Raw genomic sequence first — 12,441 nt, forward strand, 5'->3', positions numbered from 1 at the left:
CCAGCATCTGCATCTGATGTTATGGGCCAACATAATAAAATAGGAGGTATTACTTTCAGAACAGACCAAGTCTATCATGTTATGTAATGTACTCCAAACTCTCTTTATTTAACTGATGATTTTTATGGTTTGCAGTAACCACTGACAAAACCTGTTTGTCAGAAGTTGTACTTCATATGTCCAAGATGTAGATGCATTTCAGAAAAGAGAATTACTTTACATACGCAAATTAAGAAAAACTTTTCTCTTTATTTTCTGTCAGTTCTAGTTGAAAAAAAAAAACAACTGAACTTTACAGTCCACGTGATTTACAAATGTTTTACATTTTGGCACTTAACAGATAAAGAGTTAACCAAATATTGACTAGAAAGTGTTGATGCAATAATGAAAATCTATTTCTGAGTAGTTAGAGCCTTAGAAGGAAATTGAAATACAGTCCCTTTTGAAAATTAATTGTGTTGTGGATATTTTACAGAAGTATGTGATAAATATTTTATCTGTAACTTCTTTTGTTTATAAGGAAATTAGCAAAAAAATAAATGAAAATAAGGAGCTTGTTATCTACAATAAAAGTATTTGAACACAGTTGTTTAAGAGAGACTATTATTGTACTTTTCTTAATTTCTCTTTATTGCTTGCTTCGCACAGGAAGGAGTTACAGGAGCTGCAGAATCTTTACGAACAAAACATTGCACATATGGAACAGCAGGCTCAACTTATACAGCAGCTTCAGACTCTTAACACTGATACACAAAAAGTACTGAAGGAACAAGAAGATGTGCACACAACTGAAACAGTATCATATCAGAAAGTATGTTTTATGATCACAAGGTTCATATTACTCTATCTGTACAGTATAAATAGTACAGTAAGGAATCAAAGCACGGTGTAGTGGTGTATCCTTTGGAACTCAGGATCTTTGTTTACCAAAATATAGTTGTCAGTGTAACAGGGTTTCTTGGCCTAATTACATTCCAGAAGCTATGGTCTCTTCCTTATATCAAATTAATGATTTACTTATATCTGAACAGATATAGAAGAAGTGAGAAGCACATCAGCTTCTCTATATAACTTTTCAGTTATCTAGGTTTTTTATCTTCTCTCCTAAAGGTTTCACTTAGGGCTTTAAAACAGTCTCGAGAGTTAAATTTACTTTGCATAATAACAGTTTTGCCAGTACAGCATTTATCCTATGAAAAATATTTTGCTAGTGTAAGTTACTTCTATGTGGAAAATCGATAGGTATACTGGCGCTGCTATAGGCCAAGCCTCTTCTAACCTAGGCTTAGCTCACATTTAATATGCCTGGAAAAAAAATCTTTCTTTTTTAAAAAATTATAAATATGCCACTAGAAAGTAAGCTCCTTAAATCAGAGCATAATAGATCTACTAATTTGTTCATCAAATTCAGTCAAGAGAAATTTGGAGTGGAAAAATTCTACTTTTACCATGACATCCTGTGATATACTTCTGACTAGTAAACTGTATAAAATATCAAACTATAATTTCTTCAAAGGAACACATGGTTCCCAAGTGGTGAGATCTTCTGAAATCACAGAAGGCTTTTGGAAAACTCAGCATCTATAAAAATGATACAAATACCTGTTTTTAAATTGAATGAGAAAGGCAAATGGTTGTGGACAAATGTTTGTTCTGTTTGTTTTCACTGTGTTATTAATATGCTGGCTGCAACAGCTAGATAAGGATGTGTTAGCTACTCCATAGACATTCACAAAGGAATATTTTCAAACTGTTCCAAATGGCATTGAGCCTATCAGTGAGTACACCCTATGATATATTGTCCCTTACAGCAAGATCAATGACCTCTCTGCTAATGGTCAGATAGGCAGTATATGCTATAGCTGAGGCAGTGTGCCTGGCTGGCGTACTCCAAGTTCATCCTAACAGTCTGCCATTTAGGAACAGCTGCTCTTTGAACTGATGTCAATGTGTAGTATCAAGCAATGGCCTGAGTAAGGAAAATATCTTTCTGTTTAACCAAGATCAAGGTCATGAACTTGCACTGGATTATGTATAAATCCACTGAGGACTACAATTCTCTTCAAGTCAAGTTATAGTGGGCAACATATACACATGAAGTTCTGTAATCTGTTTTATCAAATTACGTTGATTTGATGTACAGATACCTTTTCTTTTAAAAAATAAAAATTTATTTTAATACAGACTTTAAGGGTGCCACAATCAATCTTTTCTACAATAATTCTACAATAATTCATAGATGTTGTAACATCTATGGAAACAAATTGGTATCTGTTTCATATTACAGCTATAGTTCTCATTCTCAAGGATAGATAATATTTTTCTAAAATGCATAGCATCTGTTTTAGTGGTCCCACGTACTCAGGGGACTTCATTCCTGTGCTGGATTTAATGAGACTCAATAGATTTGTCCTCACTGACAATTTCAAGGTGGAGATACTTCAATCAATACTAAGGGTAAAAAGACAAGAAGAGAATCTGAACTCCTTAGCTAGCTTATCACAGTTTTCTGGAATTTACAATTTAGGGCTTTTCTTTGTGTAATGCAGTTCTTTCTCTTGATTTCATACAGCCTTACAGTTCTTAGTTAATTGTGCTGATTAAAAATCTATTTGTGGAAAGCCCTTTTAGTGAAATGGAATACTATTTGTCATTAAATAGGAAATAATGATTAGCGCACTGAAATCTAGCTTCTAAAACAACAAATAGGGAATATTGTGGTTTTGGTAGAGTAGGTATGTGTAATGAAGAAAAGCATTGCTCAGTAGTAGATCTTTGGGGAAACACTAAGATCTTTCAATTGTGAGGCATCACAAAAATTTGCATCAAGTGCTCTGAAGTTAGATAAAAAGAATATAGCAGCAGATGCATTTTCAGATATTGTAGTTAATTCTGGGCCTGCAGTTGACTTGCACAGTCCATTTTATGCCGTTAGTCTACTCAAATATTTTGCTTTCCCTTAAGTCTAAGAAACTGCTATCAGAACGTTAATGTTACTGGCTTTGCTAGCTTGAGGTTAAATTTCACTACTATGTTTTTCAGGACTGCAAGAACATTTAAGCAAAGTTAAAAATCGCATGTATGTACTTATTTTTATTCAAGTAGCATTGAATCCGCAAAATAAAACCTCAAATCAAAAACATACATGAATAATAACATACATGAGTAATAACAGTTTGTTCCACAAGTTGGAACAAAACACATTTGTACTCTCACACAGCATAACTGCTGAGAGAAACTGTCATGTCAAATGTACTAAAAGTTGCATCAGTGATAAGTGAGTGACTGTCCTGTTAGTTGACTTTACAGGTGAAAACTCCAAGGAACCTCCTATCTTTATTAGTGATTATGTTGCATTTTAGTTCGGTCTATGATACTGTTTTCTATTGTTGGGGGTTTGTTAATTAGGTTATTCTATTTATTTACTCTTTACTAAACTCTACTATTATTCCTGTACTATAAAGCAAATTTTATGATCAGATACTTTTAACCTGTTAAAAGTGAAGAAATTGTGTATAGACAATAGATCTGTCATGATGATGCTTAAACTCTGCACTCATAGATAATATTCTTAATATTTGAAAAATCCTGTGTTCAGTGTACAGGGAGAGGTGTATAAAGAAAAATCTTAATATGAAACTTACTATTTTTGTAATACCTACTTTGATTCAGAATAATAATGTTTTAATGTTTCTGAGTTTTTTGACTAATCAGATTGAGCTCACAATAGAGGTTTTTAAACTGAATTGTTAACGTTTTCCTGCATTAACCAATTTGGTGCCCATTACAACTCTGCTGAATGTTCACTCCAGCCTATGTAGAAAAACTCACATTTCTGAGAGTGAAGTCTTATGATTTGGAATACAATTTTTGTCGATTTAGGTCAGTTGCCCTACCTGTATTCTCCCTCTTCCTATTGTTCTCTGCAGCCTATGGGTCTTCAGGGGCAGGTTGAGAAGTACTGTAGAGCCAGCCTTGATGCTGTGCCAACACTGCTTGTCAATAGCCAAAATACTGGTGCAAAATTGACAGCAACGGGCAGGCCACTGAAGAAAGTGAGTTATGTCCCAGGCAGACCTAGTGCAATCCAGTGAATGTTCTATGTGCAGTCTGGAGTGCCTCTTCAGTTTCATCCTTGTGCTCCTCCAGCTGGTTTTTGTCCTTATTCTTCTGGAATTCTCCTTGAGTAGTGTGGTCTAGTGACAGTACTGTAGTGTATGATGTAAGATAATATTTTATACCTTATATACATATATATATATATAGTTTTATTGTTTTATATAATTGTTCTTATCATTTTATATAATTTATGAGTGGCTGTATTCTAGTATATTAGAACCTCTCAGAGGGTGTACTTTTGAAAGAAATCTCTTAGCTATCCTCACTTTCTGCACTTTAGTTGGTATCACAGAAAAATCTATGATTGTGTTAAGTAAAAAGTTACTGGATTAAATAGAACTGGAAAATACGTTGCAGCTGTTAATTGCATTCAGTACACAGGACCAGTCTAAACCTAGTTTAAGTAAGTCCTGTATGCTTGTATAATGTGTTCATCATTTCTGTCAGCTGTTTCAGGGTTTTGTTTTGTTTTTTTCAATTACGCTGTGATTGTGGCTAGTGTAGTGTCTGCTAAGTTTTACATGGGTGAATTACCTGGTTTTATTAGCTTTTATTGGGATTTCTCACTCTTCTTTGGCTTGACCTAATTTGCTATCATGCATATTTATTTACACCAAAATTTTACCTCACCCTATCATCATCAGACCGTTAAATATTTTTATCAGTTCTGGGCATGCTTTAGAGTCACATCTCTTGGCTATCCTTGAACTTTTTTGCTTTTGTCTGGCACTTGCTGATTGGCAGACACTAAGCACACCTGTTGTAATGAAGTCTCTTCTTTTAAGTAGGTTTTCAAATATGTTGCAAAAATTGTTTCTGATAAAATCAGTCAAATTAGTGAAGGAAAATTTTAGGGTAGATTTGAAATAAGGAGTTTTTTTGTTTTGTTATGTTTTGTTTTGTTTTTCGTAATTCAGCTGAGTTACTCTTCCTTCCTGACTGATATGTAAAGCTCCTGTGTCGTTGACACTGAATTTATTCCTGTGTACTGGTTTTAGGTACTTATAATATTCATTTGCATCTATGTACTTTCACAAATAACTGACAGTGTTGCTTTGTCAAATAAATGAGAGCTCTAAGGCATTAGAAAGAGATGCTCAAAATACAGTCTGCAGCATTTTTTTGCAGAACAAAGTCTTGTGTCACTGACGGTTGCCATTTTCCTATGGTATGTATGTATATTTATAAGAAAGGACTTCAAATATTTCTTTCTGTCCTGTAGACATAAATATTTTTATCTCTTGTATTGGGGATTGACCAGTTTCCTCACCAAACATCACATCTTATTAACAATCATGTGAGGTGTAACCACTCACTTTTTTGAAGTCTGTGTGTCTGTGTTTCACTCTTTTCTGTGAAAATCACTAGTTCTGATATAAATAATTTATAGTATTTTTGTCTTTTTTTTTTTTCTAGTCAATATTCTTTCTCTAATCTTTTACACATTGTCACCTCTATACATTAATTTTTGTCTTTTTTTTAATGGTTGCCCTGTTTGACAGCAGTATTGGATTTTATATGTTCAAGAATGCACTTAGTGCTGTGTGGCTGTGATGTTTCTAATAAACTAGTTGCAAAATGAGCAGTAAATACCTGAATAATCCCATACCAAACTTTAAGCATGTATTAAATCCACAAAACAATGATCATGACCATGAATGAAAAGACTAGGAGCCAAGCTGAAACTTGGGCGCTTTTCTCTGAGCAGTAGATAAAACTATTTATTTTTATTTGATATCGAAATTTCCTGATGTTGAACACTTTCTGTTTAGTCTTACTCCTATATATATGCTAGTGCATTTATTATTTTTAAAAAATGCATATAACACGGTGTAAAAGAGTGTTTTATACTTCAAATGTCTTCATTTTGTTATTGTTGTGTTCAAAGCAGGGAAGGCTGGAAAAGTTTATGCAAGTAAAAAGATATACTGTTTGTCTTGTCTTGGCGCATATTTACTACCAGAATTATGCATTAGCTACATTAGAGGATGTGTCTGCCAGCTAAAAAAAAAAAAAAAAGCATCATATTTTTTATGTTCACCATCTTACTAGCATGCTACCTTTCAGATACTGTAATTATGACCACTTAATTGTTGCTAGTCATAAAACCAATGAATTGTCATTTCAGTATGATCTAGCTAATGTGCTTCTATAGCTATAGCTGGAAGTAACTGTGTCTTGATGTTCCATACATTTGGAAAGACATCATCTAAAAATGCATGTTTTTGATAAATGAATGTTCCTGTGGAATACTTACTGTTTTCCACAATCAAGTGCCTAATCTTGAACTTCATTTTCCAGAGATTATGCAACTATCTTAAATATGAAAAATTCAGTAGGCATAGAAATTTCAATGTGAAATTCCATTTTTTTTAAGACTGAATAGTCAGTGTATCAGTGTATCTGGACATAGAATTAATTTTGCCTAGGAGACATGATTTCTAATCTGTTTTGGGAATAGGCAAGATGTAATTACTTTATCCTTCGGGAGTCATTAGGAGTAGAAGATGATAGGAAGAAGGAAAGGAATGAGGTTCATTGTTTCCAAATCTCCTACAGAGCGATAGGTAGACAATTTCCAAATCTAATAGATACTTTTTCCAAAGGCTTTAAATTCTATGCAATGTAAGCTGACAACAAATTGTATCATTTAAGTAAAGGTAACAAGAGAAAGACCAAAATGAAGAGTAAAGTAATCTTTTTAGAAGTAAAACAACTGCCAATAAAAAATATTGATAGCCTCTGTGTTTCTGATTTTAATACTTAATTAGATTCTTTTGGGTAGGATGGCAGAAGTGGGCCTTCCAAACTGGTAGCTGCAGAAGTGCATACCTTGCACAGATTATTTCATGGTAGAATAAATAAAGTGAAATTGTTTATTTGGAGAAAAAAAGCTTTCGAAGAAATGAAGAACTGCAATGAAAAAAGTGCGGAATGTATGCTTGTGTAGTAAACATACATACTTTCCTTCAGTATCCAAACTGCTGTTTATTCAGCTACAGGTTTATTTTTCAAGTTTTTTTGTTTTGTTTTGTTTTTTGTTTTTGTTTTTGTTGATTTTGTTTTTAAGGCCTCATATCTTTATGTTAAAAACAGAAAGTGGAGGGGTGGAATTCTCATGGAATAAGTTACTCTTGTAAGCTATATGAGACGTAGTACTTGTTACAGCTGAGGTGTAGTTCTCGAATTTATTAGTATGTATGGAATTTCCTATAAAGTAACTGTAGAATATTTGCAGTATTCTGGTTTCATCAAGAACTGTTAACAGCCACAGGAAGAAAAAATTCTAATAGCATTTTTGGATTTTATAGCTTGTTTGAAAAAATCCTCCCAGAATAATTAATTATTTAAGCAACTATTTTTCAGTTTCTACAAAATGCTCTGGACATTATTGGATTCAGGATATTGCTATCTAGCATATATTAAAAGTGTATATTTTTTAAATGTTGAAATATTCCAGACAACACGAGGATATTTGTGTTCTCAATCCTTTAATGTTGTTCCCAGGAAAGAAGCTTTGTTTTTTTCCCCCCTTCCTTTGAGTGCCATTAAGTGATATTTTTCTTACCTGTATTTTACATAACACATTAAAATAAATAAATAAATATATAAATAAATCTTGATTTTTAGGTAACTATCTTTGTTGCTAAGTGCCAATAAAAAGCACTTGAAACTGGTGATATTCGGATGTAATTTTTATATACCTGGAAAAATTGTTTGAAACTTGTTATAATCACTGTTTTCCAATGTTTAGAGCATGCTGTGATTCAGGTGGACATGAAATAAGAAATGATTGTCCAAAGAGAAGGTGATCTTTGCGTCCACATTACTTAAATTATATTCCCTCTCCTCCTCTTCTCATGCATTTACATTTGTGCCTTCACTGATGTATTTTTTCCCTCCTCTTACAGCTTTATAATGAATTGGTTTTGTGTTTTGAAACTTTAAAAACAAATGAAATTCAGCTGCAGCAAAGTTGTGACTCTCTTCAGGATCAGTTACTTGGAAAAGATAAGAAGATCTGTCAGTTACAGGAACAACTTCAACAGGCTCACGATGCTTTAAATACATTACATCAGAGTCCTTCTAGTGACTTACAGGTGAGACTACTTCTGGAATTGCATGTGTTATTTCTTCTTGTTTTAAATTAAACTTCTGGACAAAACAGTTTTATAGGAAATTGCAGAAGGTTTTTTTGTTTTGTTTTGTTTTTTAAGGAAAAAATGTGCTATTGTGCCTCTGCAGTAATGTGATTGTCTGCTTTTGCTAACAGGGTATTTTGCGAGTAAATTGTATCTGCCCTAGGAAAAAATCTGAGTAATAGTGTATGTATTCAACTAAACTCTTATTTTTATGCTCTAATGAAGCCACAAAATACACCAAAAATAAAAATAAAATCAAAATACTTTTATTCCTGTTTAAATAAATAAATAAATAAAATTTTTTGCATTTTCTTTGTGAAAATAAAATGTATGGGTTTTCATTTGTTGTGTTGTTCCTGTCCATGGAGATAAACTTTAGATTATAAAGAAGGTATTATGGTAGAAAGAATGATTTGTTTAAAAATTTCTAAGTGTTAGTGTTCTATTTGGAACTATTTTAATAAATGTTTCCCTAATACGGTTCCAGCTTTGTAATTTGCTAGATTTTACACTTGTACTTGACATTTTCCAAAGGCCATTTTATCACTTAAGAAGTCTTTCTGTAGGCAGCACTCTTGAGACCACACCTTGAGTAACCTCAAGGTTTTGTCTTCTTGTTGCTCTATGTTGAGCTGCAATGATGTGGTCTGAGAAGAGCACTGAAGTTGGTGTAGGGACTAGAAGACGAGAGTTATGGGGAGCAGCTGATGGATTGGGGTTGTTCAGTCTGGAGGAGGATGAGAGTTCATAACTGTAGAGAGAGCCAGAGAGGAGGTTGCAGCAAGGGGGGTGTTCATCTCTATTCAGGTGGCTAGTGATAAGGTGTGAGAAAATGGCCCCAGATTGCACCAGGAAAGGTTTAAATTGGACACTGGGAAGTTTCAGTTTTGGAACTAGTTGCCCAGGGAAGTGGTAGATACCATCCCTGGAAGTTATGCAATAGACACGTGAACATAGCACTTAGGGACCTGATTTAATAATGGATTTGGCAGTTTTAGCCTGATGGTTGGACTTAATGATCTTGAAGATCTTCTTCAACCTAAATGATTCTGAGCCACTATGATTCTGTGCAAAGCTCTGATATTGAATCACAATGATATTGAATTTCTTTTGCTTGATATCTTCCTTTTTATTTATTTTTTTAAAATGAAATATACTTACATATTTTGTATTTACTAGTGTTTTTGGGAGAGCAGGGAAACTAATGAAGATGATATGTTTGTTAAATGCAAAACTTAGCTTGGACAAGTAATGTAGATCTGTAACCAAGGACTGCATTCATGAACACAAAAAAGCTTAGATTGTAAAAAAGCATATCGTTTAATTCTTAAAAGATTATGTTAGTAATAATCTGCTATAAAGCAAAAAAGTATGGTATCTTCTGTGGATTTGTTCTTAATGGTCGTTCTATGGTTATTATTCTAATTGTATCCAACATATCAATTATTTAAAATTCCTTAAGATTCTTAACTTCTTTTTTTTTTTTTTTTTTTTTTTAAGATTTTTATTCTTCTTTAATTAGTTGATGATTTTGTTTTACCAGTGATAAAATAGATGAAGTGGAAGTCTTTCTTGAGTTCACATTTTTTTGATACATCCTTAATCTTTTTTCTTTTAAAGTTCTCTGGTAGGTGTTTTCTTGAAACTTTATAAATATATCTGATCTGAAGAAGCTTTTGCAGTTTGTCATTTGTCTGACTTGGATATTGCCTCAAAGTTAATTACATAGTCATACTGTGTCCCAAGTGGATCTAGTGTGTAAATCTTTGGCATTAGCTTTAGTCTGTGTTATCTTGAATGGTTTAATAATATTAGCAATAAAATTTGCTAATTGTAGAGGATCTTGTTTACTTCTTTAAAGAACTTCAGGAAATTTCTGAGTAATAAAGAATATTCTGCAGGCTAATAACAGCCTACAGTCATCAGTTCTACTTTATATTTCATTTCCTTTAGATGTTTTAAATGAGTCAAATCTAGTGTGCGTTGTTACTGTAAGCTTTTTGATCTAGTCTCTGCCTGTTTGTGGTGGCATCTGAACTAGTTAACTAGTGTGGACTGTGTAAATTAGAATCCAGATATGGAGCATTCCTAATTAACTTAGTGGTGAATATGGATTAAGTGTTTTTTGCTTCTCTGTCCTTCTCTTGGCTCTGTGGTATGTTTTCATTTGCATCATGTATCAGCATTTAGACTCGGGCACTCTCCTTGGTCCCAACATGTTTGAAACAGTGTCCTTGTCATTACTATTTAGAGAAACTGCACCAAAAATTTGCTACTGTAAATGAATGTAGGTTTAGTCTTTCTGTCTGCAGGAACAGTTGAACATTTATGTGATATGTCACAAGCTCAGTCTGATACTTACCAATGGTAACAAAAGGAGACATTTTTGAATCGTTTGAATTGGAAGGGTTCACTAAAGATCATCTTGTCCAATCCACGCTGCAGCATTACCATCCCCAAGACCAGATTCCTTCGTTCAACCTGGACTTGATCACCTCCAGGGATAGGGCATTCACAGCTTCTCTGGGCAACCTATTCCAGTGCATCATTACCTCTGTAATGATTTTTTTTTTCCTTACATCTGATCTAAACGTCCCCCCTCTTAGCTTAAAACTCTTTGTCCTATCGCTATCAGACTGTGTAAAAAGTTTCTCTCCATCTTTCTTATAAGCTCCCCTTAACAAATGGAGGACAGAGAGGAAGAGGGGTTTCCCTGTGGCCTTGTCCTCGGCAGGCTGAACAATCCCAACTACTTCAGCTTTTCTTTGTAGAAGAGGTGCTCTGGCTCTTTCTTTTTGTAGTGTACAGTATATCAATCCAGGCTGTGATGGAGCAAATGATCCGTGTTAAAAAAGCCTCATCTTGCCTAGCATATATACTATTGCAATATGAATATTTTGAGGATTAATTTTCTGTTTCTTCCTACTGATGTAGTATATCAAGAGGATAATATCCTGTTTGAAGTATGTTGCTGTAAATTTTGTTTTCTGAGTACTGAAATTGATCACAAAGATCATAAAGTGCAGTTTTTTAATCAACTAACAAGTATTACAGAGTATTGCCAGTAGATAAGAGAGGTGATTTTTGCCTTGTACTCAGCCTTAGTGAGGCCACGCTTGCGGTGCTGTGTCCTGTTCTGGCCCCCAAGTGCATGAGAGACCTGGACATACCAGAAACAGTCCATGGCTACCAAGATGAAAATGGAATCAGAGCACCTCTCCTCTGAGATGAGGCTGAGGGAGCTGGGGCTGTTCAGAAGAAGAGGCTCAGGGGGAGTCTCATCAGTGTGTAAATACATGAAGAGAGTGTGTAGAGAAGATGGCTCTTTTCAGTGGTGCCTGCTGCTAGGAGAAGAGTAAGTGGGCACAAACTGCAGCATAAGATTTTCTGACTTGAGCATCAGGAAGCACTTATTAAATGCGTGTGCAGTACAGCTCTGTCTCATGTTGCCCAGAGAAACTGGATTCTTATTCCTGTGTGATTTCTGTGGACATGGTCCTAGCCAACATGCTGAGGATGGCTCTGCTGGACTAAGGATTGGACCTGGTGACTAAGATTTATGAATGGTTGTACTCTTTTAAGTCACAAACTGTCAGTTCCTTGGAGATTAGCCTTATGATATGTGAAGATTTATAATAATGGAAGAAGATTGCAACTTGAAAAGTTAAATTTGGTCCACATTTAAATATTTTTTTCAGTATTTGTACTACATAACTATAAATAAATGTTAAGAAACTCGTCTTCTTCAGTAGTAGCAAGTTCTTTTAATTTTGGCTACATTTCCGTAGGAATTCTTATGCAGTAGCTTACAGCTAAGCACTTTTTAAGAAGTAGTATAAACGTGTCTCAGATTCTCTGTCATGGAATAGAATCATAGAATGTCTTGGGTTGGAGGAGACTGTAAAGATAATCTATTTCCAAACCTTGACCATAATCAAAGAAGTAATAGCAATTTTGTTAGTTTAGAAACTTTCTTTTTTTTTTTTTTTGTTTTGTTTTCTTTTGTTTTGTTTTATATCAGTGTCTTATGAAGCCATACTCAAAATGTCTTGTATATATGTGTTTTAAACAAAGTAGAGGGCAGAAAATACAGATCTTTGCTGAAATCATACTATTCTTTTCCGAGAAACCTTTTGTATTTGAACTGCACCACTCTGGGGTAATAAAGAGGCATACAAAG

The 12,441-nt window shown here is 34.0% G+C and overlaps 1 protein-coding gene across 7 annotated transcripts in view; it reads left to right on the forward strand.

Annotated features, from left to right (window-relative positions):
- CNTLN (centlein) overlaps nucleotides 1–12,441 on the forward strand; it is a 174,961-nt gene that overhangs the window by 53,219 nt on the left and 109,301 nt on the right. For all 7 annotated transcript variants that reach the window (XM_015849049.2, XM_015849050.2, XM_015849052.2 and 4 more), the window contains exons 7-8: nucleotides 649–811; nucleotides 8,031–8,219. In XM_015849049.2, the coding sequence (XP_015704535.1) occupies nucleotides 649–811; nucleotides 8,031–8,219 (352 nt within the window). The remainder of the gene's footprint in view (nucleotides 1–648; nucleotides 812–8,030; nucleotides 8,220–12,441) is intronic.

The sequence above is a fragment of the Coturnix japonica genome, chromosome Z (assembly GCF_001577835.2).
Source record: "Coturnix japonica isolate 7356 chromosome Z, Coturnix japonica 2.1, whole genome shotgun sequence".
NCBI classification, from domain to species: Eukaryota; Metazoa; Chordata; class Aves; order Galliformes; family Phasianidae; genus Coturnix; species Coturnix japonica.